Source organism: Trematomus bernacchii, unplaced genomic scaffold, assembly GCF_902827165.1.
Source record: "Trematomus bernacchii unplaced genomic scaffold, fTreBer1.1, whole genome shotgun sequence".
Classification (NCBI taxonomy): domain Eukaryota; kingdom Metazoa; phylum Chordata; class Actinopteri; order Perciformes; family Nototheniidae; genus Trematomus; species Trematomus bernacchii.
In genome coordinates this window covers 8,264,478-8,292,372 of record NW_022987547.1, presented here as the reverse complement: position 1 = coordinate 8,292,372, position 27,895 = coordinate 8,264,478, and the positions used below count along the sequence as shown (strand labels likewise).

The following is a 27,895-nucleotide window of genomic DNA, read 5'->3' as shown; positions in this document are numbered from 1 at the left end:
GTGTGTTGATACAATATTGCGACACATGTATGCAGGTGCATAAGTGGAAAGCGCAGATCATGTTGCATGCATGGATCATACATACGTGATCATGCACGGGTGACGTCATTGTCCATGATCTCCCCCCTCCTCCTCCTCCTCCTCCACCACCTCCACCCTCCTCTCTCTTCTCTAAAATGATCTGCTGCTCTGGTCTGCAGTCAGTCAGGCAGCCAGCCGCCTGACTTGTAGGAGGAGGGACAGGAAAATGCCTTTCTCTGTGGGAGACATTAGCCCTTGTGATCTCATGAATATATTATAGAGGGTCATTGTGCAATGAGGAAGGTATTGCTGAGCTGCCAGGTTATTATGGCTTGCCCCAAGCACAGACTGCAACACGCTTATTCTAATTGACTCGGATAGCTCATAGTTAGTCACTGTTCATAATTTATAATTAGCAATAAATAAGAGTAGCATAATAACATTTGAAGGGTTATTTATAGTATACTTACTATTCAAGAGGCTGGTGTGTGATAACAAAATAAAAATATATTATTAATGTTCGACCACACGGTAATCAAGCAGCCTTGTCTTGTTAGCCGGGACTGCGACACTAGCTAGCTAGCTAGCTAGCTAGCCGAGTGGCTAACCGTCTACAATCAAGCGGCACTTCATCGTCTGGCAGCTGAAGCAGGCAAAAGGTAAGCTCTGTTTACAGTTACTAATGATCAATATAGCCTTGTTTGCTCTTCAGTTAACTGCTTATAACACGCTGTAGATAGATACTCGCTCAGTGTAACGTAGAACAAGCTAACGTTACACATACTTAGCTAAGTAGCCTCCAGGAGCTAACGGTGCCAGCGGCGCAGCAGCAACGTGTTAAAGACCCTCCACAGCTCCTGTTTCACTCACTGCCACTAACAAGATAGATCACTCAAACTTGAGGCTACAACACAGCAATATCACATAGATATTACATTTTTATCATTACTAACTCCCAGCTTTACTTGCTGCATATTATCTGCGTTTATGAAGCAAATCAGCTCAGGTAGGTGAAAGGAAACATCTGCTATTTTCATTTTTCAGTGATGGATAACATGAAGAGACAGAGAGAGGCTGCACTCCTCCATAGCATGCACACTGCTGAGATGCTTTGTTCTGCTTTGTACTGCTGCAAATGTAAGCAGCATGTTTTGTTTTTATATAATATTTTGCAGGTACAGAGAATTTGCATAATTTTCCAATGCTTTTTAAAAAAAAATACAAATTGGCACATCGTAAAATGAAATTCTGTCCGTTTTGCACAAGCTGATTGTGCACCCTGAATGGTTTACACAACAGTTGTTTTAATATGCATGGGTTGTTGTTGAATTGCAATGTGTTTTATTAGGTAGCCAGTGCCTGTTTTCTTCCCCTGTTGGACATGACTTCCTGAATGTATCATGGGTACAATAACATGTTGTGTTGGGTGGAAGCCAGGCTGAGTTAGTTGGCTTCACTGTTTCTTTGAAAAAGCAGTCTTGGGTGAAGAAGGTGGTTTAACGACTCAAAGCAGATCGATGCTGTTGTTTTTTGGAGCATCCAGATGTTTTAGGTTTGATGATTTTTGTTTTGCTTTAGGCCATAACTCTACAGATACACAGTAAAGTGTGAGGGCTTTAATTGTACTGTTAACTCTTTCCGATTCATTTTCTTGCACTGTATATTTTATATTTTTCGGTAAATTTCAAGCCTAGGTCGTATTATTTTTCGTATAATGCCACCACATTGTGTGATGTAAGTAGCCCAATCGTTTCCTAAGGTAAAAAGTACCAAAACCGCAATGTTATCTTACTCTGTAACAGCTAAAAGTACAACACTGTAAGCATTTAATGTACTTTTAGTAAGTACCACTAGTACAACATTTCTTTAATATGCAGAATGATCAATTTCGAAACCGTATATAATTTGCGTTTTTTTCGTGCATGTATATCACTTTAATTGTGCACCTGGTAAAGCTGGGAATAATTTGTATTACTTTATATGTTAATGTGAAGCTTATCAATTTACCCCAGAATCAAGAACGTTTTATCTTAATCTGTAATTTTACATTATCATGCATTACATAATTTAGCAATATATTTAGCATTAGTAATCTGCACCTGCAAAGTGAATAAAGCTGTAAGGAGTAGGCTACTTCCTTTGGTAGTACTGTACTTGAATAAATGTACTTAGATACTTTCCACCACTAAACATAAACGACAACAAAAACAACATATGAAATGTGCTGGATACCTTTATTAGATCCTTTCTTCACAATTTGTATGCCATTTGTTAGTGTGAGACAGTGTTTAATTCCTTGGAGTAATATTTGTATCTTTTGATGGTTGCAAGCTGACATTTTCCTCCCATGGTGCTTCCTGCTCCTGTATTTATAAGACTATTAACTGATAATCTCTCATATCCCAATGAGACTCTTAATTAGCTTTAATTAAGCTTTATTAAAGGCAGGTGCTGCTCAGGATCAACCAGGTTAAGCTTGTGTATTGTTGAGCATGTTTTCAGCCGGCAGCCCAGTTATCAGGCAGCAGTGGCCTCCTACGCTGCTTTGGTTATTCAGAAAAGTACTTTGAATTTCCCGACAATATTGTGAGCAGGTGTTAGAATGCACCTTGTTTACAGTAGTCAAAAGGGGATTTATTTTATTAACAAGAAAACAAATGTTTTCCGTTCCGAGTCAATCCAATGTACCTGCTCAGCTATTTTCATTGATATGTGTGCCACGAAATTCAATGGCAAATAAAAGCAAAAAGGATAAGCCAATTAATCATTTAGTGAATTGGTTGATCAAAGAAAAAGTGATCAGGAAATATTTTCATTCTCTGAGTCTTTCTTTCATAGTTTAAGTATCTCAGTTGTCATGTGATATTTAAATATGTAGGTGTTTTACTGTTGGACAGATATCACTTTGTGCTTCAGGAATGTTTGATGGGCAACTCGTAGATGTTTTGGTAATAAAAACAGTTGTTTTTTCGGTTTATCAGATACAGCTGGCGAATGTTAATGCAGTCAAGCAGTCCTGAAAAACTCATCCCTTCATAAAGGTCATGATGTTCAGTTTCTGTTGAAATGTATTCATTTGTATGTAGTTTGTGGTTGTTTTATATTGAAAGGTGTCACTGATGTTGTCCACCCCGTTTATATTACTGAGGGTAGGATGAAACAATCAAATACTTGTCTTTGTAATGCAATGAATACAGTCTAATATTATACCATCCCAGCATCTTTAGTCCAAGGGTTTTCTTATTTTGTATGTTTCATATCATATTGTGTGGAAACAAATGTGTGTTTTGGACTGTTTGTCGAACAATACACAACATTTGAGGTAATCACATCGTTTTTTCAATGTTACTATACATCAAGTTTAAATGTGAACTTGATCCTAAACTTGTTCTTCAGTGTTGTGATTCTTTATTTTAAAATGACTGAGGTCATCCAAAAAAATGTAGTGGAGTAAAATGTTTCTTTTGAAATGGAGTGGAAAAGAAGTATAGAGTTGCATGAAATAAGTTATCTACAACTACCTGCAACTTGTACTTGAGTAAGTGTACTGAGTTCCTTTCCATCACTGCACACAGTGGGTGTCGTAACAGAAGAGCCACTGAAGAGCCTTGATTTAATTGACATGGTGGTCTGACTGTCAACTCATTAATTATGTAAAGTGTGTTTTTGATTTGATTAAGTATCAGAGGGAGTGTTTAATCATCTTTCCTGAATGGCTGCCAACCTGTCTTACCCTCGAGCAGCAACTTGAACATTAATAGCAGTTTTCTCCAGACGTGAATTGATTATTAGGTTTAATTGAATTTGATTATATATTTTTGGCTCCAGATGTAATCTGTAGCTTTTAACAAATCTATAGACTCCAGTATGTTTTAATTAGTATTAATAACTTTGTTTTAAATGTTAGTTTTAAGTGTCACGTGAAAACGTAACAAATATTAAGCTGTAAAGACTGCTTTATTACTGTTTTTACAGTTTCAAATTGTTATGTTAATGGCGATTATAACTGCATGATATTGTTTGAACTTTGAAGTACAGATACCAAAAACATTTTCATTAAACAAAAGAAGCCAACATTTAGACCTTACTTTAGACTCTAAAAAAGCATAAGGAGCATTGTATGCCTTCACAATTCATTGAACCAATAATAATAATTGTCAGAATAATTGAATAGACATTCGAAAAACGCATTCAAACTGCATAAATCAGTGTTTTGACTGCATCCTCTGAACATGTGGTACACAGTCTGCAGACAATTGTTTCATTGTGGCTTTTATTGTAGTATTCATTGAAAAGGAACATTATAAATAAATGTGGGTTATTGAACTTGAACCACCCTTTCTCTGTTATCCGTTCCATCTGCTTCTGCACAAATAGCTGGAATCAGTCCAAGCAAAACAGCGTTTGTAGTGGCTGAAATCCGAGGGTCAGCTGAGGGTTGATTGAGCGCCTCCAGTGTTTCTGGCTGTCAGTCTGATGGCAGTAGCTGACACGACATAAGAGCGGAAGGACAAGAAAAGAAAGCAGTTGGATGAAGAGGAAGAGCTGCGGGTATAGAAAAGGTCAGGAAGTTGAGGTCAAAAGAGATAGTGAGAGAACAGCGTGTCTCAGTCGTTGCACTGCAGGTACAGCCTGTGCTGAGATAGTGAGAGAACAGCGCGTCTCAGTCCTTGCACTGCAGGTACAGCCTGTGCTGCCTGTGATGGAGACAGACATCTTACAAGCTCTTTGTGTGGTTAACGCTAAGCTGTGATGGAAGTTACAAGGTGCTGTCTGGAGGCTGAAGATGCCTTCTGATAGGAGGGAATTCAGGTATAAGGGTCATGTGATTCAAGCACCCACCTCCCCTCCTTCTATACAAGAGGGGGTGGGGTGTCTGACCCAAATCTGCAAAAGTGCAAAAAGGAAACCAAATGGCAGAAATTAAATGTTTTATGTGAGGGACTGCGGATGGAAAGTAGCTCAAAGCTAAATCCGGCATATTTACACTTGGCACATTTATTGTTGTAAGTGTTCATTAATGTGCAATGTCCCTACCAAATAAACGATTCAAAATAAATACCATTTGCATATCAGTTGTTAACTGTCAGATAAAGAAAATCATTAGCGGGAGCAGAGATGGAGTGTAGAAACAAAGAGAAAACATCTGGTATTGAAGGAGGGAAAGTGGCAGATCAACATGCAGGGGTGTTTATAAATGAAGCAAATCGCAGAACAAGATGATTCCTCACAGCGACACAACAGAAGTGTGTGTTAGCGACTGATTTGTACGTCGGTGAGCTGCTGAGAGAAGAGTCTGCCTCTTCACATCTCTGTTCTCTTAAATTCCTTTTGAAATCAGCAAGCTAAATTTAGCTTCCAGCACCCCTCCCCCTCCTCAGAGAGGTATCAGAGCTACAGCAGCCAGTGATAGGCTAACGTTTTGATGTGCACAGTCCACACACATACAGATTAAAGTGAGTGGGAGGGCGATGTGTCTTTGTGCGCACAGTGTGGGCTATAGTGATGATGAATTGTTGCTGTGCAGCAAATGAGCTCTGAGTAACCGTCTTTTTATGTGTGCGTCTCTCTCCCTCTCAGGGCTGCCTCTTGAGGACTGTGGGGGCTCTGTAATGATCCCCCCGTTCATCCGATGAACCCCCTCAACTCCATGAAACCCTCCCTGCCTCTCAATCCACAAAGGTACACACACCCAAACACACACACACTGTTGTGACATAAAGCTCAGTGTCCTCAGGTGAACCATGTGACACCCTGTATTGGTCACCTGGTTAGATTTTTCGGATCAATTATAAAAGAAAATGCAGTTAAATGTGCATTTCCATCCTCTACAAATATTAATGTGCTTTTTTCATTGATCTGGTATCTGGGTTAACTCACTGCACGTTTTAATTGGCCTTTTTACCGATCAATTGACCAACCATGATGTGGAGCTCTCTCTGAACATTAGCAAAGAACACCTGGTCGATTTTGTCCAGTAAAATGACCTCCGAAATGTAGGCAAAAAAAAGGCATCAGTACTTGTAAATAAGAAGAGAAATACAACATGGATGTTGTCTGAAAGACATGGTTCAGTTTTAAAATCACAGCTTAGTCGCATCGAAGAATAAATGTATCCACAACATGTAAAATACTACTTCAGAAATATTAAAATAAGCTCAGACAGTGTATTAGGGATGTTTTGACGGCAACCATGAGGGAAATCAGGCTGTAAATCTGCAGACCCACATTTCTGACCTTCATCTGACTGCATAAGCCAGATCATTGATTTTCCCCCCCCCCCTCCATCATGCTGCACGTCAAACAACAACTGATCAGGCAGTTAGATCAAACCATGGAAACCATGCGAAAACAAGATGTAAATATGACGTTTCTGTGGTGAGGAAGTCACCTCTCGACACACGTCTGATGTTTTCAGCTCTTCACTGACGTTCACTCTACGTCATCTTCAAATCTGGTGTTTCGTGTCAGGTTTTTTAACACAATAATGTGAAATGCAAATAAACAGCTGGACAGAAACACTTATTTGTGATACTGGATAGCTGGTGTCCTAAAGCTAGTTGCCTGCTGATGCAGTTTACTCCTTTCCAATCCAGATTCAAATGTAAAAAGCCAAGTTCTTTACCACTAGCAACATCTTCAGAGCTATGAGTAGAGTCCCCAATATTACATAAGATGAAACGGCGATAAATGCAGTGAAAAAGTGATATTCTGAGTGGTGAAATAAACACAATATTATCACACAACTAGAATGTAGGTCAGGTTGTATCTCCTGCCATACAGACGAACACATTAATAGTCTGTACAGAAAAGATAATCTTTAAATCAGAAAATAGTGTTAATTCAAGAGGTGCTACTGCTAAGCCTGTTGTTGTAGAGGCACAAAAGACAACATAAATGGACACCAAACTGCTTCAAATCTTTAATTAAGAACTGTTAAGGACACCGGCTGCTGAGTGTCCTTTGTTCTTCCTTTTTGGAAGTGTCTTGATCAGGTGGTCTGGAGCCAAAACGCTCCTTTAATTGAGTGCGGCCACAAAGCCTGTTGAATGCTCTATTTCCCCCCCTAGAAAGCCGTGAAAGCTAAAGATGTGTTGCCAGCTCATTGACACGACTAACAGCCTCAGAAATGGGCCTGGTGATAAAAGAAAAGGGAAAGAGCAAAGTAGTTAATTTCAATCTTGTGATCTTATGATTCTTTGCCCTAAAAACTATGGAAAATAGGTAGTAAATTAACTTGTAAAAATACTTTTTATTGGGGTAAATGGTATTAACCCATAACATGTGGCATGACATCAATGCTGTTGTGGTAGTTTCCTGTTGAGGAAACGGTTTTAAAGGAGGAAGCACAGGGTAACCTCAACCGTCAGATGAATAAACCATGCTCAGGTTAATCGTTAGCTCACGGGGTGTAAATGATGTATTGATGACCTCTTACTCAATACTGTATGTCTGCTCCAGTAGAAAAGACGCTAATAAGGTGGTACACACTCTTTTTAGTTGTATTGAGGACATTATGAAAGTCTGTGGTACAGTCATTGATAAATGGATGAATCTCTCTCCTGAACCTTCCTCAACATCCCTGTAACTCGGCTTCATGTCCTCCTGCAGCATTGACGGCCCCTTCCTGAATGACCCAGTCTCCTGGCAACCAGGAACCAATCAGCACCCAGGATCTCTCTCTGTAGTAACCACAGTGTGGGGGGGCGGGACCAATCCCACACACAGCCAGGTAGCACATGTCTCAGCACCCGGGGACATCTTTTATTATTCCCTTCTCCTCCTGTTTTATGTGCTCTAAAGATATATTAAATAAATGTATTATTTATGTATAAAAAATAGAACCATATTTACCAGACTGCTACAGTAAAGGCACATTTTTTAAACATTTTGTCTCCTATCATTTAAAAAAGAAAAAAATTAAGATATCTTTTGAGCCAGAGTGCCCTTATTAGGCGCGTTCACACCAAGGATGACATTGCCTAGGTCATTTTTATTTAATATTTTCCATCCCAAATTCTATTGTTTTATACATTTAATGTTAAAGGTAGGGTAGGTAAGTTTGAGAAACCAGCTCGAGATCGCTAGAATTTGAAAATACACAACCGGAGAAAATCTGCCACTTCCTTACAGAGCCCCTCCTCCAACACACACGAACGCGCACATGACCAATGAGGGCACGAGATAAGTTTGTGCACAGATGGAAGGCTGACAGGCAGGTAGGCCATCCAGTTATTTTAGCCAGGCCGGCTAAAATGATTGGTCGTGCTTTTTACAGTATTACGGCTTCCACAGATGACATTTTTTTAATGTATTTGTTGTCAAAGCACTTAAGATATTCATTGCTATCGGGATGTTAAGAGCATTCCATGGAATATAACAAAAAGTGTATCTCGAGCCGGTTTCTCAAACTTACCTACCCCACCTTTAATCCAAGTCCCATATAGTATAACACTTTTACAGTAAAGGTAAATTGTTAATAATATTATCCATGCCATGTTTTGTTTTTTTAAGCTACTTTTTCAGTTGTTTTGTGTTATATGTTTCTGCAACTGGATTTCTTTTTAGAATTCATACAAATAAAACTAAATAGAAACCATGTCAGGTTACAATCAAGACCTATCAGCCCTAAATAAGTTTATATTTGAGTTTAAATTGAGAATTTCTTTCAAGGACTTTTTCAATTTACCCTTTACTAAGTACCATATAACAATTATTTTCAGCTTTGAATGAAGCTTTGCAAGATTGAAATGCACTTGAAATGTCAATCATTTAGGTTGAACTATATCAGTCAGTCTTTTGAATGGGTTTATTTTAAACGCCATAACTGCTGAGAAAAACTAAAAGACTTTCATTATTCAATTTTATGGCCTCACAAAATAGGGATGTCATATCTCATATCAGAGGGACTATCATTGTGATACTTAGAAGTGAATATGACTGTACACTGTGGCCTTCGTGTTCCTTCCTCTCTCTGATTGACTTGATTATGGTTCTTATGATTGTTTACTGTGATAACACTTCTCTCTTTTTTCTCATGTAGGTGTTCTGTTCACCCATGGGTCCGGGTGAGAGCTCTGGCGGTCACATGATGCCTGGTGGTGGTCCTGGTATGGGTCCTGGCATGGGGTCCCAGTTCATGGGCCAGCACTCGTACGGAGACGCTATCTCCAAAGGATACGGCCAGCCAATCATGTACGGACGTCCCAACCCTGCTTACAACCCGGCCTCGGGCTACGGAGGAAGGTACGCTGCGTTTCTGCTCACCAAATATCAGCTGCAGTTCATTTAATGCTCCATGTCAATTTGTGTTGTGCAAAGCATTTGAAAAGGCAGAAACAAGTTAATTAATGGCTAAATTATTATTTTAACTTTCACCAGATTATGGATGTTTGTGTTTATAAGTATATGTTAATGAAATCAAGAAAATAGTATAGCCATGTGGCATGGGCTGTGTTGCAACAAGGGCTGTCACAATATCACATTTTCAATTATCTAGGGCTGTACCCGAATATCCGAATATTCGGTCGTTGGAGTACTATTCGGTTTTCAATTTCCGTTCATTACATTTCGTTCAATTTGGCAGCCGCAGTGCACTGCGGCTGCCAAATTGAATTGATTGAAATCTCCAATATCAACGTAAGAGCTTGTGCCTCTTCGGGGGGTGCTAACACTTAACCATAAACTTTATAGTTTACTTTCTCTGTCTTTATATGTAGATGTTACTTTTAATCTCCGCACCTTTTCTCCGTCACGTTGTTTCCATAGCAACAACAACTTCCTGTCAACAGCGCTAACTCTCCTTCAAAATAAAAGCATATCCATCCAAAATAGGAAGCCAAGCCAAATTACACTTAAGACATATATACAACTACAACGAAAGTAACAAACACAATGCAATATCCTTTTCAATTTCAAAGAAAACAAATTGGGTTGTATACATTAACAAATAACTATAAAACAACAATACTGTAGAATAACAAAATGAATGCCTTGAATAAACTGAAATACATGTGTTGAAGCCGAATATTTGCTGCTAGGAGTGGAGTGGAGTGCACCAGCTGATTACTAACTGGTTAACTGTCCTTTTACATTGAGCAGTTTGCGTAGGGAACATTATTTATCATGCCTGGCTGTAATCAGCAAGAAATGAAACTATAAAAACTAAATTAGTTTGATGAATGTTCAGTGTTATGTAGCACTACGCTTTGAGCTACATCTACGTGATTTTGCATCAAAATATGTCAGCGTGGCTGCTCTCTCCCACTGCTCTGACTCATGCTCATGACGAAACCACACACTCACACGCTCAGTTCACTTAGTTCATCGCCCACTCCTCTCCCCGTCTTCCCCTCTCTCTGCAGTTACTCTGGTAACGGTGGAGGTGCCGGTATGGGCATCCGTCCTCCCTCAGACTTCACTCAGGCTGCTGCCGCTGCTGTTGCCGCCGCCGCTGCCACAGCAACTGCCACTGCTACGGCAACTGTTGCGGCAATACAGGAGAAACAGCACCAGGAGATGAGCTATGGCCAGGTAAATGTGTGACTGTATAGGAGCCGGGGAGCTTTTAACCCAGCCCAGAATCATTTCATCTCTTTTGGCTAAACAACTATCCCCTTCTGATGCAGCCTGTCCATGTCAGTCTTCTAGCAGGTCATGTTACTTTTTTATTATTTTGTTAACATCATGAGACCAGCTTTCCTGCACAGGATGTCTCCAGTAAACTTCCCCAGTCACAACTTATGTGAAATGTTGGTCTTAGATGTATCTTAATTTGGAGCAATGAACTTTAATTCTAAGTTATAGAACCTAGTTTCAGGGCTCCCTCCATTAAAGAAATTCAAGTCGACTAAAAATCCTATGATATCGGCAACTAATTGTGTTTCTCCACAAAGAGTCATGCAAACTTTCCACTCTAAAAGCAAAGATGTGCTCATGAGATTCTTGAAAATAAGTTATTCCTCATGAAAACATTTATAACTGAATGAAGAAAGACCAAAACAACTTAACCAGCTAATAGGAGGCAGCCACAGTGTGATGCATAGCTGATCCTAAGTGTCTAGACTTAGTTTTAAAATTTGCCATACTTTCTGTATTGAAATTATTCAAACCAGAACTATCGGAGAAATACAATATGTGGCTAGTGTTTTGCTTGTTTTTCGTCCTAGATGTAGTTTCAGTGAGATATTTTGGAGAGATTCTGATAATTAATAAATCCAGACTCTGGTCTGTTTTTTCCTACAGTCACACTAACAACGTTTTAATGACTTCTCCCCTTCTGTCACTCTGTTCACACTCACCCCCTCTGCTCTGTGTCAAACACCCGGTGAGCTTTGTTTTCACCCCTGCTGTTGTTCTTCCTCTTCCCTCCCAGATGGGTGGAGCATCCTCTTACAGCACCCAGTTCCTGTCTCATGCGGGCCCCCGCGGTCCTCCAGGGATGGTCTCTTCCAGGCCCGGACCTCCACCTTCCACCGCAGGCCTGTATCCCACCCACCCCCACCAGGCTCAGAAGATGCCCCAGCACGGAGGCTATCCCGGGCCCCAGCAGGGGCTCAAACGGCCGTATCACTCAGAGGTCAGTGAGGGGACAGAAGGGGCATACACACTTTTAGATTTTTGCCAGGCCCTGGTGTGGATTGTTCAAGCCAACACAAAACACACTGCTCATAAGTTGTTTACAGTTTTCTTTGCTCTACAAGTTTACTCTACAATTTATAGTAGTTGCATTGAATATGTCGGAAATAGTTGATAAGATGAGAGCTTGAACAATTAGTCGATTAATCAACAGCAATCTTAATTTAACATCTGTTAAATAATTAATTAACCAATTTATTTGGGGGAAAAAGCTGAATCTTCATTTGTTTTAATTAGTTTAAATGTGAGGACTTGGGGTTTTTTCTCTGTTTTTATTTAACTACAAATTAAATATGTTTGAGTATTAGACTGTAGATTCTTCAACTTCATGCCCAAAAGAAATTTAATTTTCTGACCAGACAAAGTGCGCAGGCTCCTTTAAAAGAAAAATGTAAACATGAAAGAAAGAAACTATTTGGGATTAGAAATCCCAGTCTTTCACTGCTATTTGTATTTTTAAATGCACATCTTCACAGTGTTAAATATGATGACATGGTTTGAAGCGGTGGACAAAAGAAAAAGTTTTATATATAAAATATATGATGTATAATATAAATATAATGTATGCATTGAATATTTACCTGCTCTTTCAGCAATACATTCTTACAATGTACTCTGTTTTCCCCAGGGTTTCCCAGTGCAGCAGTACGGCTCTGGTGGGATGTCGGGGTACCCTAACCAGCCTCTGCAGTACCCCCCTGGTCCACAGCAGCGATGTGCGCCCTCACCCTCCTACCCCTCCAGTCGGATGCCTCTCATGGGGCAGTACTCTTCTGGATCACACAACCTGGGACAGTTCCCCCCAGGAGCCGGCCAGCCCAACCCTCCACAGTATTATAAGGTAAACCACTTCCTGTACAAATTACAGCCGAAAGATTCTGGATGTTTGAGGCTCATGCTAACATTGATATCACCAATGTTAAAAAGTAATTTTGTCCAAAAAAAGAGTAAAATGTGCAAAAATAAATTGCAATAATTCACTCAAATCTATTATTAAGCTATTTGCAAGTTATTTAAAGGAGAGGTGTCATGCTTTTCCGGTTATTACCCGTCCCCTTGTGTGTTATGAAGGTTTATGCATGTAAACAGTGTGCAGAGTCAAAACCCTCAAAGTACACCCTGGAGCGAGTAAAACTCTAACACAGAAAATACCTCCCCAAAACGCCTCGTTGGAGATACGTCATTGTCCATTTGAGTCTTCCGGGACGGCATGATGTCAACCCGTACCCGGAACGAAATGGACCAATCCGTGGAGCCGTTACATTACGTCCGCGGAGCCGTTACGTTAAGCCCCCGCTGATTGGTCCAAATTGACCGATCCACGGACTTCCTCACACACACATCTGTGTGCAGGGAGCAGGCAGCTCAGCTGATTTCTCCTCCCTGGCTGCAGGCTGATAACAGACAGTTGGGATCGCGGCAAAATTCTCTCTGCAGACCCATTCTCACAGCGTTTATCAACCTTTTTCTTACTCAATATCAAGCCACACTTATTGTTTTTACTTCGGCTGTGACTTTGTGTGTGCTCAGGATGAGTTTGGCTGTGTTTGGCTGTGTATCCTAAACAAGGAAACAACACCTCCACGGAGCTCAGCGCGATTCACAACGTCCCGACCAATCAGAGCACACTGTGCTCACAGAGAGGGTGGGGGCTGGAGCTTTGGGAGCTACAACGAGCCGTTAAAGGCAGAGAGTGAAATTCAGTGAATAGACGTAGTTTACAGAGATGCTGTATGAGAAACCAATGTGAGTTTGGAAAAATGCACAATATATCTATTTTAGTATACCTCAACAATGGAATTATGATCAGTAGAAATGGCCACGACACCTCTCCTTTAAGATTTGTTTATAAAACATATTTTTCTAAATAGTTCACAGTTTGCTAATGATAAAGATTTGGACAGGCAGGACAGTAAAACAGAAAAAAATAATTTTAAATACATTTTTCATTGAGAAAAGAATTGTTGGTGTAAGTCCTATTTCCACCTGACCTGGTGATGTTTGATCACATTATTAAAAGCAAGTTGTTGAAAGCTTCCAGCACACAGATCTAATTTTGTCAGCACTGTTGGACTCTTTGGGGTCCAGAGAGAGCGATCATTAGCTGAGTTTCATGTTTCATGTCTGTTCTCCAGTCGGAGCCATTCAATGGTCAGGGCAGCCTGCCATCTGGAGGAGCAGGAGGATACAATGCCTTCACACAGGCTGCAGTCAACGGGGTAAGCCATAAATGCACTCTTCTTAATCCCATTATAGGACTGAGTTCTAACACAGAGAAATAAACAGTTTGACGATGGCTTTTAATGAGAAACACTGAAGTTCTAAGCACTCGTTTTCATCCTCGTCCCTCAGCCAGGTCGGGGTGGAGTGATGCCCGGATATCCCAGCTCTCCCATGGGAGGGAATCCCACGCCTCCCATGACACCCGGGACGTCAATACCTCCATACCTGTCCCCGGGCCAGGACACAAAACCCCCCTACCTCCCACCGGACATCAAACCCAACATAAACGCCCAGCAGATCTCTACAGGTGAGACCCCACATCCAGCTTTTAAGCTTATTAGATGCACGTTAGAGCAAGACAAACACTGCAGGCAGGGAAATTACCTACAGAGCTGAAAAAAGAAATGTCACAAATATATGTATCTTTGTACTTAAAATGAATTAAATCGGAAAGTCCAAACTTTTTTCCGAGGTCTGGCTATAAACAGATTGTTAATAAAATAACATTATGTTCAGGGTAGAGGAAAATACTTGTCATTGACCTGAGATGAATACAGATTTACCAGGTTAATGTAGTGCATGTGAATGTGTTGCTCAATCATTATTGAGCAATCATTGTTGAGCAACACAAAGCATTAGCTTGTTTCTATGACTAACCTGTTGTTATTTTAGAGTACATACACGTAATCAGTGTAACAGTAAAAGATCCTTTTAATATACCTATTTTGACCAAATAGTTTTGAGAAGCATAATGACTTAACTAAAAGGGCCTTTACACATTAAAATCTGCATTTCCACCCCTCACCGTCTGCAGCTTTTTGTTGAAATGTATGCAAGTTAATCATAAACCACATTGGCTTTTTCATTCCAGGTAACCCGAGTGACGACCTGCGTCTGACGTTCCCGGTACGAGACGGCGTCGTGTTGGAGCCGTTCAGACTGGAGCACAACCTGGCCGTCAGTAACCACGCCTTCCAGCTGAGAGACTCTGTGTACAAAACACTCATGTTGAGGTACTATTATTTATAGTTTTATTTTGAAACATCTATGAATGTCCAGTCTGTGTGCAGCACTGCTCCCGTTTAAAGAAACATCTCATGGGTTTTATATTCAAATGAAATAGTATATCATAATAATATTGAAATAATATCTTCAAAGTCTTCTACTCTCTGATGAGCCGAAGTTACTGCGAATACAAGATAAATATGTGGTGTTTACCTTAAAAAATAAATACGACTCTATTTGTGACGTGATATGTGGCTTCAGTGTGAATTCAGAGCTCTCAGTTTTTCTAACTGAAGGATTTCTAAGAGACATGAAGAAAAAACAAATGAGGAATGTTTGATAACCCCACCCAGTCTCCCCTGATGGTAGTGTTGTGTTGCCCCCTGCAGGCCGGACCTGGAGTTGCAGTTTAAATGCTACCACCACGAGGACCGACAGATGAATACAAACTGGCCTGCATCCGTTCAAGTGAGCATCATCAGCCTTTCTTTATTAGTTAAGTCATGATACGGCACTCTTTCTTAAAGGGTAACTATGGTCATTTTAGAGCTTTGGCTTTATTTCCCTGGTTTTTATCTAAATTACTCAAATAAAGTATCACTTGTATTCATTGTAGAGATTTCATACCACCAGGATGCTATTTTTGATTGTTGAACTTCAATACCGTGCAACTTGTATTATTGTTGGATTCTGCTGTCAAACAAGGCTAAACATCATTAAATAAATATAATAATATACTTTTTTCATCTGTATTAGGTCAGTGTCAATGCAACTCCTCTGTGCATTGAAAGAGGGGACAACAAAACCTCCCACAAGCCCTTGTACCTGAAGACGGTGTGTCAACCGGGACGTAACACAGTGCAGATCACAGTAACCGCCTGCTGCTGTGTAAGTACCCTGAAAATGACAACTTCCTGTCCCAGCGTTTGGTTCCCATATTCCCACACGTTCATATTTCTTACATTAAACATCTAATCCCATTTTTAACCCACCCTTTTCTCTTTCCAGTCGCACCTGTTTGTGTTACAGTTGGTCCACCGGCCGTCCGTCAGGTCTGTCCTGCAGGGTTTGATGAAGAAGAGACTCCTGCCTGCCGAGCACTGCATCACCAAGAGTGAGTTCAGATCCAGCTCGCTTTAGATTTAAAGCATTATGGTGCACAATAGAGATGGGTGAGTCCTGATTCATCCGGTTCATTAACCCGGATCCTAGTAATGAGCTGGTCGTGACGAGTCTCCCCTCTCGATTAACCCGAGTCCTTTGAGTCCTACACCTGGTGACGTACAAATTAAAACTATAAATTGCGTTACTCGCTACTCTCCTTATAACATGTAAAATCACATTACAACGTACCCCAGTCCATCTGCCTAGCCTTTAGCAAGTAGGATAGCTGCCAGAAGTTATCGTTTGGCTCAGGGGAGTGGACGCGGATCAGTGAAACTTCCTGCGGACTCAGAGCCGTAACAGTAGCAGATCCAGAGATCCAGAGATCCAGGCAGACTCATCATGCACGAGTCAACAGCAGACTCAGATTCGCAAATCCTGACTCACTGAATCAAGGGAACTTCCTTCACTTCCTGCAGACTCGTGGGGACTCAGAGCCGTAACCGTATAGCAGATCCAGAGATCCAGACTCGTCATGCACGAACATAGCCGCGGGAACTGGGAAGTCATTTTATTTAGGGGGTGCGGACAAAAGTGGGGAGAGATTTCAACAACAGTAACATGAAGTTTTTCAAATGTACACCATTCGCAGCCCCGCCTCCAGCACCCCTACTTCCCGCGGCTATTGTGTACGAGTCAACAGCAGACTCAGAGATTCGCAAATCCTAACTCACTGTGCAAAACATAGCAGACTCGTGCGGACTCAGAGCCGTAACCGTATAGCAGCAGATCCAGAGATCCAGCAGACTCGTCCTCATGCACGAGTCAACAGCAGACTCAGATTCGCCAAATCGCTAAATAACCCTTTTTTTTTGTGATCAACATTTTTTATTAAAGCAAAAGACACTGTGTAGCGGAGGTTAATGTAACGTTAGTTTAATATGCTCGTGAAATGCAACAACTTTTCGGTTTCACCGGTAGGATTTCTACGCTCTTGGTGATGCTGACTCATATGACTTAAAGGACTCGTATGATCCGGATCTCTTCAATGACTGACTCAGAAGACTCCGAGTCCGTAAAAGGATCCGGATTTGCCATCTCTAGTGCACAACAGCGGCTGATTATGTTTTTTTTTAGCTTAACCTAGTGGTTCTGTGTCTAGTGTTGGAAAGTAACTAAGTTCATTACCTTGAAACTTACCCACATTTACTACAAGATTTTGAATGCAGAATATTTTTGGAGTTTTGAGTGAAACGCCTTCCTAGTTCTTCAACCACCCTACAAATCTAGAGAGTGTGTGTACACCAGCAGGCTCACATGTCCTGCAACCTCTTTGGTTTGTTTGAGGGTTGTTCGGTCTCCCTGTAAACCTAAATTATAACACTTTTGCTTATAAAGAAAGTCAATACTGAAAAGTAAACTTATTTGTATTCGTTGATAGCAAATAAACTGACTGATATAAGTTATTAATCGATCTAGAAAGTAATTTTGCTTTTCTTAATTGTCTTCTTGTTTCAGTAAAGAGAAATTTCAGTAGCGGTACGATCCCCGGGACCCCTGGTTTGAACGGAGAGGACGGCGTAGAGCAGACGGCAATCAAAGTTTCACTCAAATGTCCGATCACGTTCAGACGAATCCAGCTGCCAGCCAGGGGGCACGACTGCAGACACATACAGGTGGGGGTCACACACACACACACACACACACACACACACACACACACACACACACACACACACACACACACACACACACACACACACACACACACACAGGCCCACCTACACACACACACACAAAGACAAATTAAAATGACTTGCTAATATGTTCTCTTATATTGATTTCCTTTATTTTTCAGTGTTTCGACCTGGAGTCCTATTTGCAGCTTAATTGTGAAAGAGGGACCTGGAGATGTCCTGTGTGCAAGTACGCAAAGAAGCACCCATTGCACCTTTTTGGAATCTTCTCACAATTAAATGTAACCAACACTTTTTCCTTTGGTCTAACAGTAAATCAGCTTTGCTAGAAGGACTGGAGGTGGACCAGTACATGCTCGGGATTCTCGTCTACATCCAGAAGTGAGTGCTTATTTGTGTTTTGTATGTGAACAACTAGAGATGCTATGATAGAAGGCTGCTAATGGAAGAGAAAATGGTTAGAAAATGTTTGTGTATTAAGTCGTTTATAGTTCCTTGGAAAGAAAGACAAATTGGAATCAGCAGCTCAGACTTTAAAAACATAATTGTAACTAGTGCATCTCCTTGAATTATGTGTATGTTTATCAAGTATCTTAATAAACCTCCATACCCTACTCCCTCAGCTCAGAGTATGAGGAGATCACCATAGACCCGGTGTGTGGCTGGAGGCCGGTGCCTGTAAAACCAGACCTGCACATAAAGGAGGAGCCGGACGGCCCGGTGCTGAAGCGCTGCCGGACCGTCAGCCCGAGTCACATGGTGCTGCCTAACGTGATGGAGATGATCGCCGCTCTGGGCCCCGCGTCGTCCCCCTACCACAGTCTGTCTGCAGGGGGCAGGAACACCCCCGACTACAACCGGCCAGGTAGGGTCAGCAGAGAGGAGTGAAAGTCAGTGGTGGAGGGAAATATGAATACCACACTGTAAACACAATGTAACAAGGAAATGTCAAGCATTGAAAATGTAACTTAGTAAAAGTTAGAAGAACACTAGGCGAAGATGTACTTCATTTAGAAAAATATCCCATGTGTATGTAAATAAAATGTAGTTTATTCTTTGATTTGTTTCTTAATGATCAAACTGTATTTACTGCACAAACAGGTGTGGCTTATATTACTTATTTCAACAAGATGAAAGAAAACTGTTCAAAAGGAGCTGGATGTTTTGGACATTTAATCATCAGCATCATTAACGCCTCCAAAAATACCACACAAAGCAACCTGTTCCTCTGTTTGTGGAGCTTCAACTCCTGCTGTTGGTTATCATCAGACGATGGAATGCAGCGGAGACAGTTATTGTGTTAGTGAACCCAAAATGAGAACATTTGAATACGCTGAAAATGACTGTAGAGCTGTTCTCTGTGACAGAAATAAAGAGGGGAACATTGATATGACGTTAGATTCTAAAAAGGGATCTGTCTGATTGAAACTGGTCTATGATTTAAATGACAGGCATTCAATATCATGGAGATAATTATGAGACAATGTTTGAGGCTACAGCTGTTACTGTCACTCTGTCAGCTGTTAAACAACTCACTCTGTCTGTTATAAGTTATCATGTCAATTCAATCTTAAGTCAACCGTGAAAAACAAAACCTATAAATAATAATAACTTATTAACCTAGTTTTAAGTTGTAGATATATTTTTTTAAACCTAGTAAATGTTTACCTTTGACTGGTACAGTATACAATCTCTGTTTTCTCTATATACACATACTGAACAAAATCATGCTTCATAGCTCAGATCATCTGCCCTTAGATGGGAGGTGACCCAGAAGAATATTTCAAGCAGCAGAGCAAAGAGTATCGCAGATCCTTCATCTGCTACATGTTGTGTCCATCCATGGCCTTAGCATAATCCATAAGCTTGTTCTGTTTATAAATTATTCAAAAATGAACGAAAATGAAATTATTAAGTCAGTCTATTCATCATTAAAAGATTACAATTAAAGTTACAGGTTATAATCGATTGTGACAGAATATTTACCGCTATGTCCATCAAAATGACCGACGGCGACAAAGACCAATGCTTCTCTGTTTGTAAGTAATAGTTTTGATTTGTTTTGGTAGGGAGCCAGGGATTCTCCGGCCAAGGAGGCTTCTCAGACTTCCCCAACACTCCCGGCACCCCGACACTGGGAGAGTACTCCTCCTCCGGACCTCCCCTCCCCTATCAGTCGGAGCAGGTCAGACTCCTTCTACTTCAACACCCCTTTCTGACACAACATACCGTATGTAGAAGCAAACACACATGCAGCATGTTCCTGTCCCTTTTCCTCGACATAGCCTTTGGCCACTGCTATGAGGATCACTGTCTTTTTCCTGTTCAGTTCACTCGCTGCGTTTTCCTTAATGGTCGAGTAGGCAACAATGACAAACAGAGTATGAATAGACCCCAGCCTGAAGGCACTGCGCTCCCCTCACATACAGACCCACAGTAGGAGGTATCTGTTATGTAACTGAAATCATGTCACAGTTCAAATGGGGTTTTTCAACCAGTAGAGGTAGAAGAGCAAATCAGGTTATTCTATTTTTGTCTTATTCTCAATAAATCCCATAACCAATAGTTAATGTAGCTTCCAACAAGTATTGTGTGTGTGTGTGTGTGTTAACGCCCGATAAGTCTTCTTCCTCTGTGCCAAAGAGCGCCATTGTTGTCCAAAAACTATTATTTTTGACCCCACATACAACATCCTGCTGACCCAAATATTCACCAGAGCATCAAATGAGGATTAATCCAACGCTGAAAAAATATAATCCAAAAAATAAACAATTTCCTCCTTTTTGACACGATAAATGTGTGTGTTTACATCTTTAGCAGGAACCCATGGGCTAACACATTGTTGATGTGGGTCTTTCATCATACTAAATATGAATCATCGGAAAAGGCTGGAAAAGTATGACAACAGGACACTGCTGCCTTAACACTTTCACAGAAAGACTGTGTGATCTAGTCTAGAGCAACGAGAGAATGCCAAGATATTCAAACTTAATTTGCTTATTTGTAAAACTGAATTATAAAGTTAAAAACAATCAGCAGAGGATCTACCTTGGGGAGGGACCCTCTACATGTCATTCATCACATCCATTTAAACATCAGAGTCTCTGCATGTAATACAAAGAACAACAGTATTACTACTTAATTATTTCCAAACACGTTCAGATGTTGCAGAAACACAGAATACACCAGTCAGGGACTTTCAGTCCTTCAGTACCTGGAGCTGTTCAGTTGAAAGGGCCTGATATTGTGCTGCTGTCACCAACACGGACTGTCTCGTCCTTCTGGCTTGTGAGTTTAGTTAAGAGCCTTTATCTAAACCTGAAGTAGACAGCATAGACTGAGAATATATTTGATTACATATCGAGCATCTACACCACATACCACCTGTCGCTGTCAGCTGTTCAGCTGTCTGCTGAAGGTTTTCAGAGAGAGAACAATGAAGACATGCTCCTTTACTGTCACACCCTTCTGTTGTTCTAAAGAAAGAAACAAAAGGTTTCAATCTATCAAAAGCATAGTGTTTGAATTTAATGTGCCTAATAGCATCATCTTGTTGATGTTTTTATTACCATAAATTAAAGATAGTCTTTTCGTCTCTTCCTTCTTTCTCTCTCAGACGTCTCATCCTGGACGAATGGAACACGGCCATAACATCCTGCAGCAGCACAGCTCAGGTGTCCATGGAAACCAGAGTCTCGGAGACGCCGGCAGTCCACTGTCGCAGCGGAACATCAACACCCAGAATTCCCGGCTGCAGAACGAAGGCCCCTTCGTTCTGGGAGGCCCTGGAGCCCCCGGGGGGGACGCGGCCGACCATGCACTAGACGTGAGTCGACCCACCTGTTCAGTTATTTAAGAGCACAAACTGGCCCTTTCACAGGACTAAAATGTAGCTTTATTCTTCTGTAGGTTCAGCGCCAATATTCATCAGCTTGTATACTGTATACTGCACGGAACATACATGTAATTAAACATGAGAAAACTTAAGAGTTGCAATTCACCCTTCGACTTCCATATGAAAATACCACTACCAATACCATTTTTACTTCCAAGTTGTCTCTTTAAAGCATTTTAAGCACCCTAAAGAAAGTTTGTTTCCTTACTTTGGTTGCTAACATTTTAAATAATAATGAGATATTAATTCCTTAAGTAGAGAGCACAAGGGAGGAAACCTTGAGTAATTATGTGAACATTTTAAGGAAACCTTAAGTAGAACATTTGACCTTTTTTGTTTTATATTTTATGCAACAGGTATATTTTAAGAAAACCTAAACTCTGACTTAAGGGAAAACTTTCATTTGTCCTTAGCTTCTTCCTGAGCTGACCAACCCGGACGAGCTGCTGTCCTACCTGGGCCCCCCCGACCTTCCCAACAACAGCAGTGATGACCTGCTCTCTCTCTTTGAGAACAACTGACCCCCTCCATTCATCTTCCAGCCTCTGCTTCCCACGGTGCTGTAGCCCGGCCCTCATTGGCTAAAGCCAGCACTGTCTCTATGGGCGCCCTCTTCTGTGTGTGTGTGTGTGTGTGTGCGGGTGTGTGTGAGTGTGCATAAATGTGTGAGTGTGTGCGAGTGTGTACATGATTGCGTTTTTGTGTATCTTTTTTTTAAGTGTCCTGCTGTAAATTCATTCATTGCAGTATACAGGAACCGGAGGGAACACGCTTCACATGTGATCACTGTCTTTCATGAGGAATATAACAGTAAAAACTGTAGGCACTGACTCTGCAGACCAGCATTTTAAACTATAGCACAAACCACAGGGTGAAGGATTTAAATATACAGTATTTAATTCATAGATTGTAATAGTTAGAAGTGGAGGATAATGGAAGATAGGGTGTGTTTATAAGGAGTTATAGGACGCATTAATACAGTGGTTCCCAAATGTTTCTGTCGCTATTTTGCACACACGCACATTCCTGGTCAATTACTTTGTAGCTCAACAACCGGATTTCAACTGTTTTCTTTGAGATGACAGTTTCCAGAGTTGTAAAATCCTTCCTCAATATATATTGAACAGCAGTAAACCCCTCCAACCCTCTACCGCGTTGGGGACCACTGCATTAAGGGTTAAAGCTTGTGATATTCTTTACTTTTCGTATTGTCAACGACTCCCATGAAAAGAACCAACATTATATGAATCCATCTTTCAATACTAAATGACTTCCTGTCTGTGGTGCAGATCTTGAGAAACGGATCCTTAATTGTCAATGCAATTCAAGGACTGCAAAAATCAGTAAAACACAAAAACATCTATATTTTTATGTTTTAAAAAAGCTAAGTTATTTCTTCAAACAGCTGGTAATCAAATACAATGCAGGAAATAAGGCATTTGTGAGGGACTATTTTCAGCGGCACATGTATCCACATTTGGGTCTCTGTGAGTATTCGGGTGTTTTTGGACAACAATCGAGCTCTATGGCACATACCAAGGTGTATCGAGCTTTAATACACACACAATACTTGTTAGTAGATATCATTTCTGTTGATTTGGGGTTTATTGACAATAAGGAAATACAGTGCATCACCAGACTTTATTCACAATGATGTAAGATAAGGGCAGTGGTCACTTTTTTTGTTTCTTTGTGTTCAGTCCGATGGCAGAGTAAAAGAAAAGATCCGAGGGGCCTCCTCACCTAAGGACAAACTAAGCCCAGCCTATGAAGGCGGGGCCCAGATGTAAAATAGACCTTTTTTTAATTCATGAAGTTTGGGAGCAGGCTGAGGTTCATTGTATCTCTGACATCCTTCAGCACTGTGAAATATATTAAAGCTCCCATCTTTCCCTCGGTTTGTTTTCACCTTCCTATGAAGGGTTTTTCAAGCATCTGTAAATGAGTACAGCTGTGTGTCGTGGCATTTTCTGCCATTTGAAAGCTAGTATGTTTTAAAATGGTTTCACATGTATAACCCATCATGACACGGGTTTATGTACTGTATAATCAGCTGTTTTCATTAGAGAACGTGTGTGTATCAAATGAATTGTTAATCATGGTAATTGTAATGTTATTTAGTTGGATAATGGATCATTGTTGGCACTGTATACATACTGTATGTTAGAAGATTATAAAGCAATTGTAAAAAGGTCGTACTAATGCATGTATGACAGAAAACAGTCAGCTGACATTGAGTAATGCAGTTAAAGATGCAGCGGAAGAAATTATTCTTATTAACACTTTTTAAAGCTGATGTTTTTTTCTATGAATGATCTCACCCTTTGTGGTCCAACAAGGCAACAAGAACTAATGTTCATTGCCAATTGAGAAAGCCAATAATGTTATATTTGGAAACTATGGACTATTTAACTGCAAATTTGCTAGAAAAAATGTTTTTTTAATATGTAAACTATTCCACATATTTTGTAACACATTGTAATTGCCATTATTTTCTATTTATTTTTTAATCATAATCGTCATTGTACCTACAGTTACCTTGTCCCTTTCCTGAATCTCAGAATCAGAATTAAAAATCACTTTATCTGACAAAAATGGTTTGTTTTGGAGGCTTTCTTATTTTTATAGTAGCCTTTGAAGTGGTTGTCATTTTTATTTATATCCAATACTGTTGCATAAAATGCTACTTCATATAACTGCGAGGTTCTTGTTCTTTACTTTTATTTCACCCCTATTATTTGCGAGGGACCTATTGCACCCTTTACATACATTTATTATCTATGATTATAGTTACTTTCAGATTGATATTTAACATTAAATTGCAACAAAAAAAAAACTTTTCACATAGTAAGTTATGATATTTTGCTAATAAGATTGTTGACATACATTTTTCTTTTGAGACATTACATCACCCAAAAAACAAATTTTGAGTTGGATTATCACATTTTCTGTTTTAAAACAGGACTGCCAAAGGGGTCATATCAAAAAGTGTTACTTCAGGAACAGTCCCTAAAAGAGGAGCTGGCTTTTTACACGTGTTGCATAAGAAGAAACAAACGGGGTCAACATGTTTTACAATTAATGAATTAACTGGACACACCTTTGCACACGGGTGCATTCAATTTGCTGATTTTCACCACAGAGGCCCATCTTTCTCCCCATCTCATGCGGCATCACACTAACCCCGCCCCTCTTCATTCCTATTGGTCCGTTCTGCAGTCTTTCAGCAGAAAAGGCTGTGATTGGCTGTAATCCTTTACGTCACTGGTGCACAGACCCGACCTAAAAAGACAGAGTGTACTGGCGCTTCGACGGGTAGTAATTCAAGTGCGTATTCCCATCAACTCTATCACAAGCGTTCATCAACATGATGAACCCCAAGGTTTTCTTCGACATCACTATTGATGGAGCTAACGCTGGGAGGATTATAATGGAGGTAAGAACACAGACATTAACATTCGTCACTATCTTTAAAACGTCATTATATTAAGGTTTAAATTGATGACAAGTAGCCTATATCTCTTGCATCCATCTGTGTGCTTTGAAGGGCCTGGAGAAATGACTGACATATTGTAGTGCGTCAACTTTTCTCATGCATCTTTTAGGATTCCATTTTGGTCGCAATTTGCATTTACAGGCTGTATATATTTGTTTTATGTATTGCCTTCGCACAGATAACATCAATTACATCATAAACAGTCCTCCAGAGAGACCATATCCTGATGGAAACGCCCAGCAGCACAGCTGGGTGTAACAAATGGTGGTGCTGCTGTCTGATGGGCAGATCAGGCAGATAAAGGGGGATGAATCTTCTCTGATGTGTCTTAAAAAACACAATGCGAGTTGAAATGATAAGTGAAGTAATGTATTAATGGATGGACCGAAAATCAACCCTTGTGAAAATCAACATATTGTTCATATTTAAAGTGAAGTGCCAAACAGTCTCTGGTTTTAACCTCCGTAAATGTAAGAATATATTGCTTTGTCTTGTGTTATATGATCTGATATATTTATGGAATAATGCAAAATATTTAATAAAATATTACAACAAATGTTCAATGTTTGATGACGGTAGTTAAACAAAACGATATTTGAGAAGATTATGTGAAATTTAATTTTTTTTTTGGCACCCCTAAACACGCAAAATCCTAAATGACTCATTTCAACTTTAAGCCAAAAATCCTGCAGTTGTTTGAACAAGCCACTTGCCTGTAGTTGCTGCTGTTGTCAGACATGTTGAGCTTTCTTCGAGAGGTTTAGTTTATTTTCATTCTATGCATTTTGTGTTCAACTGCCACCCACTCATTTGAAACGGTTTGTGTTTTGCAGCTGCGAACGGATGCGGTCCCAAAGACTGCAGGTATGTACGATTTAAAGGCAGGCAGGAAGCTCTAACATCACTTCAAGCAGCAATAAACACTGCTCCTGCTTTTTCACACACCGAAAATGGATTTGTTTGGTTGGGGAAAGTACTGGTCCACATTAATCCACAGCTGTTTATTCTGAATATGGGTTGTGGCTGTGGGTGATTCATTGTATGAATCTGAAGAGCCTGCGTAGCTATTTATAGAGCTGAATGTGAGTGTAAACATTGATTCAAGAATGTATGCTACCAGGTGCTCTCACACTATAAATATAAGGGGAAGAGGAAAGGGGAAATTACTCTTGTTTGCTGTAATTCGCATTGATTTGTTTTACCTCCTGGTGGATGATGGCAGCCTATTGGTTGCTCTGTCTCAACTCCCAACATGGAAACCTGCAGGATGCATTAATGACTAACCCATTTTGACCCGCATACTGTAGCCATTGTTTATTTGACCTCATTCATACATAGAAATTGCCTATATGCTTCCTCTGTCATACAGTGCTGTTAAGTGACTCAAATGCACTTTAATGTTATATCCTCATAAGCAGGATCCTGAGGGCCAGCTCCAGACATTTATTTTATTTTCTGCAAGGCCCTCTTAATGTCTGGGGGGGTGTTATTATACTGTAGGATTCAGAATAATAATCTGTGCAAAGTAGCGTCAATAGATCTGCTGTGACAGGAAGCTTTGGAAAGGAGTCAGATGTCCTCAAAGATATGCAAATTACTACTTACTAAAAAAGACAAATCACCAGACAGAAAAAAAATGATCACAAAGACACAAGAATTACCACAAGAAATTACCATAAACAAACTAGAAGAGAGGCAAAGCAACCAAAAAGAGACTCAAAGGGACACTAAACAACCGCAGAGAGATGCTACACAAACTAAAATACAGAAATGTGGTGTGTACTTACTGAAGTGTCTCCATTTCACAGAAAACTTCCGTGCTCTCTGCACCGGGGAGAAAGGCTTCGGTTACAAGGGCTCCACATTTCACCGCCTCATCCCTAAATTCATGTGCCAGGTACAGTATAGGCTAGAAATGTGTGTGTCTTTGTATTTTTAAAACAAGCTCAGATTCAACTCTTTTGACTGCTGAGCGAACTATTTATTTCAGGGGGGAGACTTCACTAACCACGATGGAACTGGAGGCAAATCCATCTACGGGGAGAAGTTTGGTGACGAGAACTTCCAGTTGAAGCATCAGGGCATGGGCACACTGTCCATGGCGAATGCTGGGCCGAACACCAACGGGTCCCAGTTCTTCATCTGCACGGACAAAACTGACTGGTGAGCTCCCCTCTCAGCCATGTGCTGCTGCATTCAGGTTTATTCAAACTGTTTCCCATGACCGTCTCGCATACTAATGAGCTTCTCTCCTCTCAGGCTGAACGGGAAGCACGTGGTGTTTGGAAGTGTTGTGGAGGGCGTCGATGTTGTCAAGGCAATGGAGAAGCAAGGCACAAAGAGCGGCACTCCTAAGGTCAAGGTTGCCATTGCCGACTGCGGTCAATTAAATTAGTGCGTCAAGGCTCCTTATGTTGTTTCCTTTATCATCCACATCCCGGTGAATATCAGAGAAAAACGCTGAATTAATTCCCTTTCTCCACTAAAAATGTTTCTCTCCTGTGTTATGTTTAATATTTTGTACCTGCTTATCTGTTCTTTAAGGACCACATTTGTTAACAAAGTCTGGATAAAATGATTCTAATGGTGAAAAATAAAAAGATATGTAAGGCTAACTTTGTTTGTCTTGTCATTAGTGTGAATGCTGTTCAACAGCAGCTGGGGTCACAAACAAAAGTACAGAGGGTTAAACAAATACAAATATTCTTCTTTATTTAATTTCTGACAGTTTAGAAGTTTACCACAGTGCTTTCTTAACATATTCAATAACAAAAATACCATTCAAAATGTAAACTTTATTTAAGTTTCCCGGGGGCA

At 40.4% G+C, this 27,895-nt stretch overlaps 2 protein-coding genes across 6 annotated transcripts; both read left to right on the top strand.

Moving 5' to 3' along the window:
• The first annotated feature begins 354 nt into the window (after positions 1-354).
• Positions 355-24,171, top strand: zmiz2 (zinc finger, MIZ-type containing 2). Of its 5 annotated transcripts, none has more exons than XM_034123030.1 (21): positions 355-680; positions 1,066-1,158; positions 5,602-5,703; positions 7,633-7,753; positions 9,065-9,267; positions 10,386-10,554; positions 11,396-11,599; positions 12,287-12,499; positions 13,794-13,877; positions 14,011-14,188; positions 14,753-14,894; positions 15,276-15,381; positions 15,643-15,774; positions 15,895-16,000; positions 17,509-17,666; positions 17,849-17,916; positions 18,000-18,068; positions 18,311-18,552; positions 19,757-19,917; positions 21,304-21,513; positions 21,996-24,171. In XM_034123030.1, exons 3-21 carry the CDS (start codon positions 5,654-5,656, stop codon positions 22,101-22,103), a joined length of 2,724 nt encoding a protein of 907 aa, XP_033978921.1. In that variant the 5' UTR covers positions 355-680; positions 1,066-1,158; positions 5,602-5,653; the 3' UTR covers positions 22,104-24,171. The 5 variants fall into 5 exon arrangements, with proteins under 5 accessions (XP_033978921.1, XP_033978922.1, XP_033978923.1 ...); XM_034123032.1 differs by having other exon boundaries at positions 359-680; positions 15,276-15,354; XM_034123033.1 differs by having other exon boundaries at positions 364-680; positions 19,757-19,872.
• A 604-nt stretch (positions 24,172-24,775) lies between these two features.
• On the top strand, positions 24,776-27,693 carry LOC117476467 (peptidyl-prolyl cis-trans isomerase-like). The gene is made up of 5 exons (XM_034123036.1): positions 24,776-25,018; positions 25,912-25,942; positions 26,887-26,975; positions 27,069-27,241; positions 27,338-27,693. The coding sequence occupies exons 1-5, from the start codon at positions 24,950-24,952 to the stop codon at positions 27,471-27,473; spliced, it is 498 nt and encodes a 165-aa protein (XP_033978927.1). The 5' UTR covers positions 24,776-24,949; the 3' UTR covers positions 27,474-27,693.
• Positions 27,694-27,895: the final 202 nt, after the last annotated feature.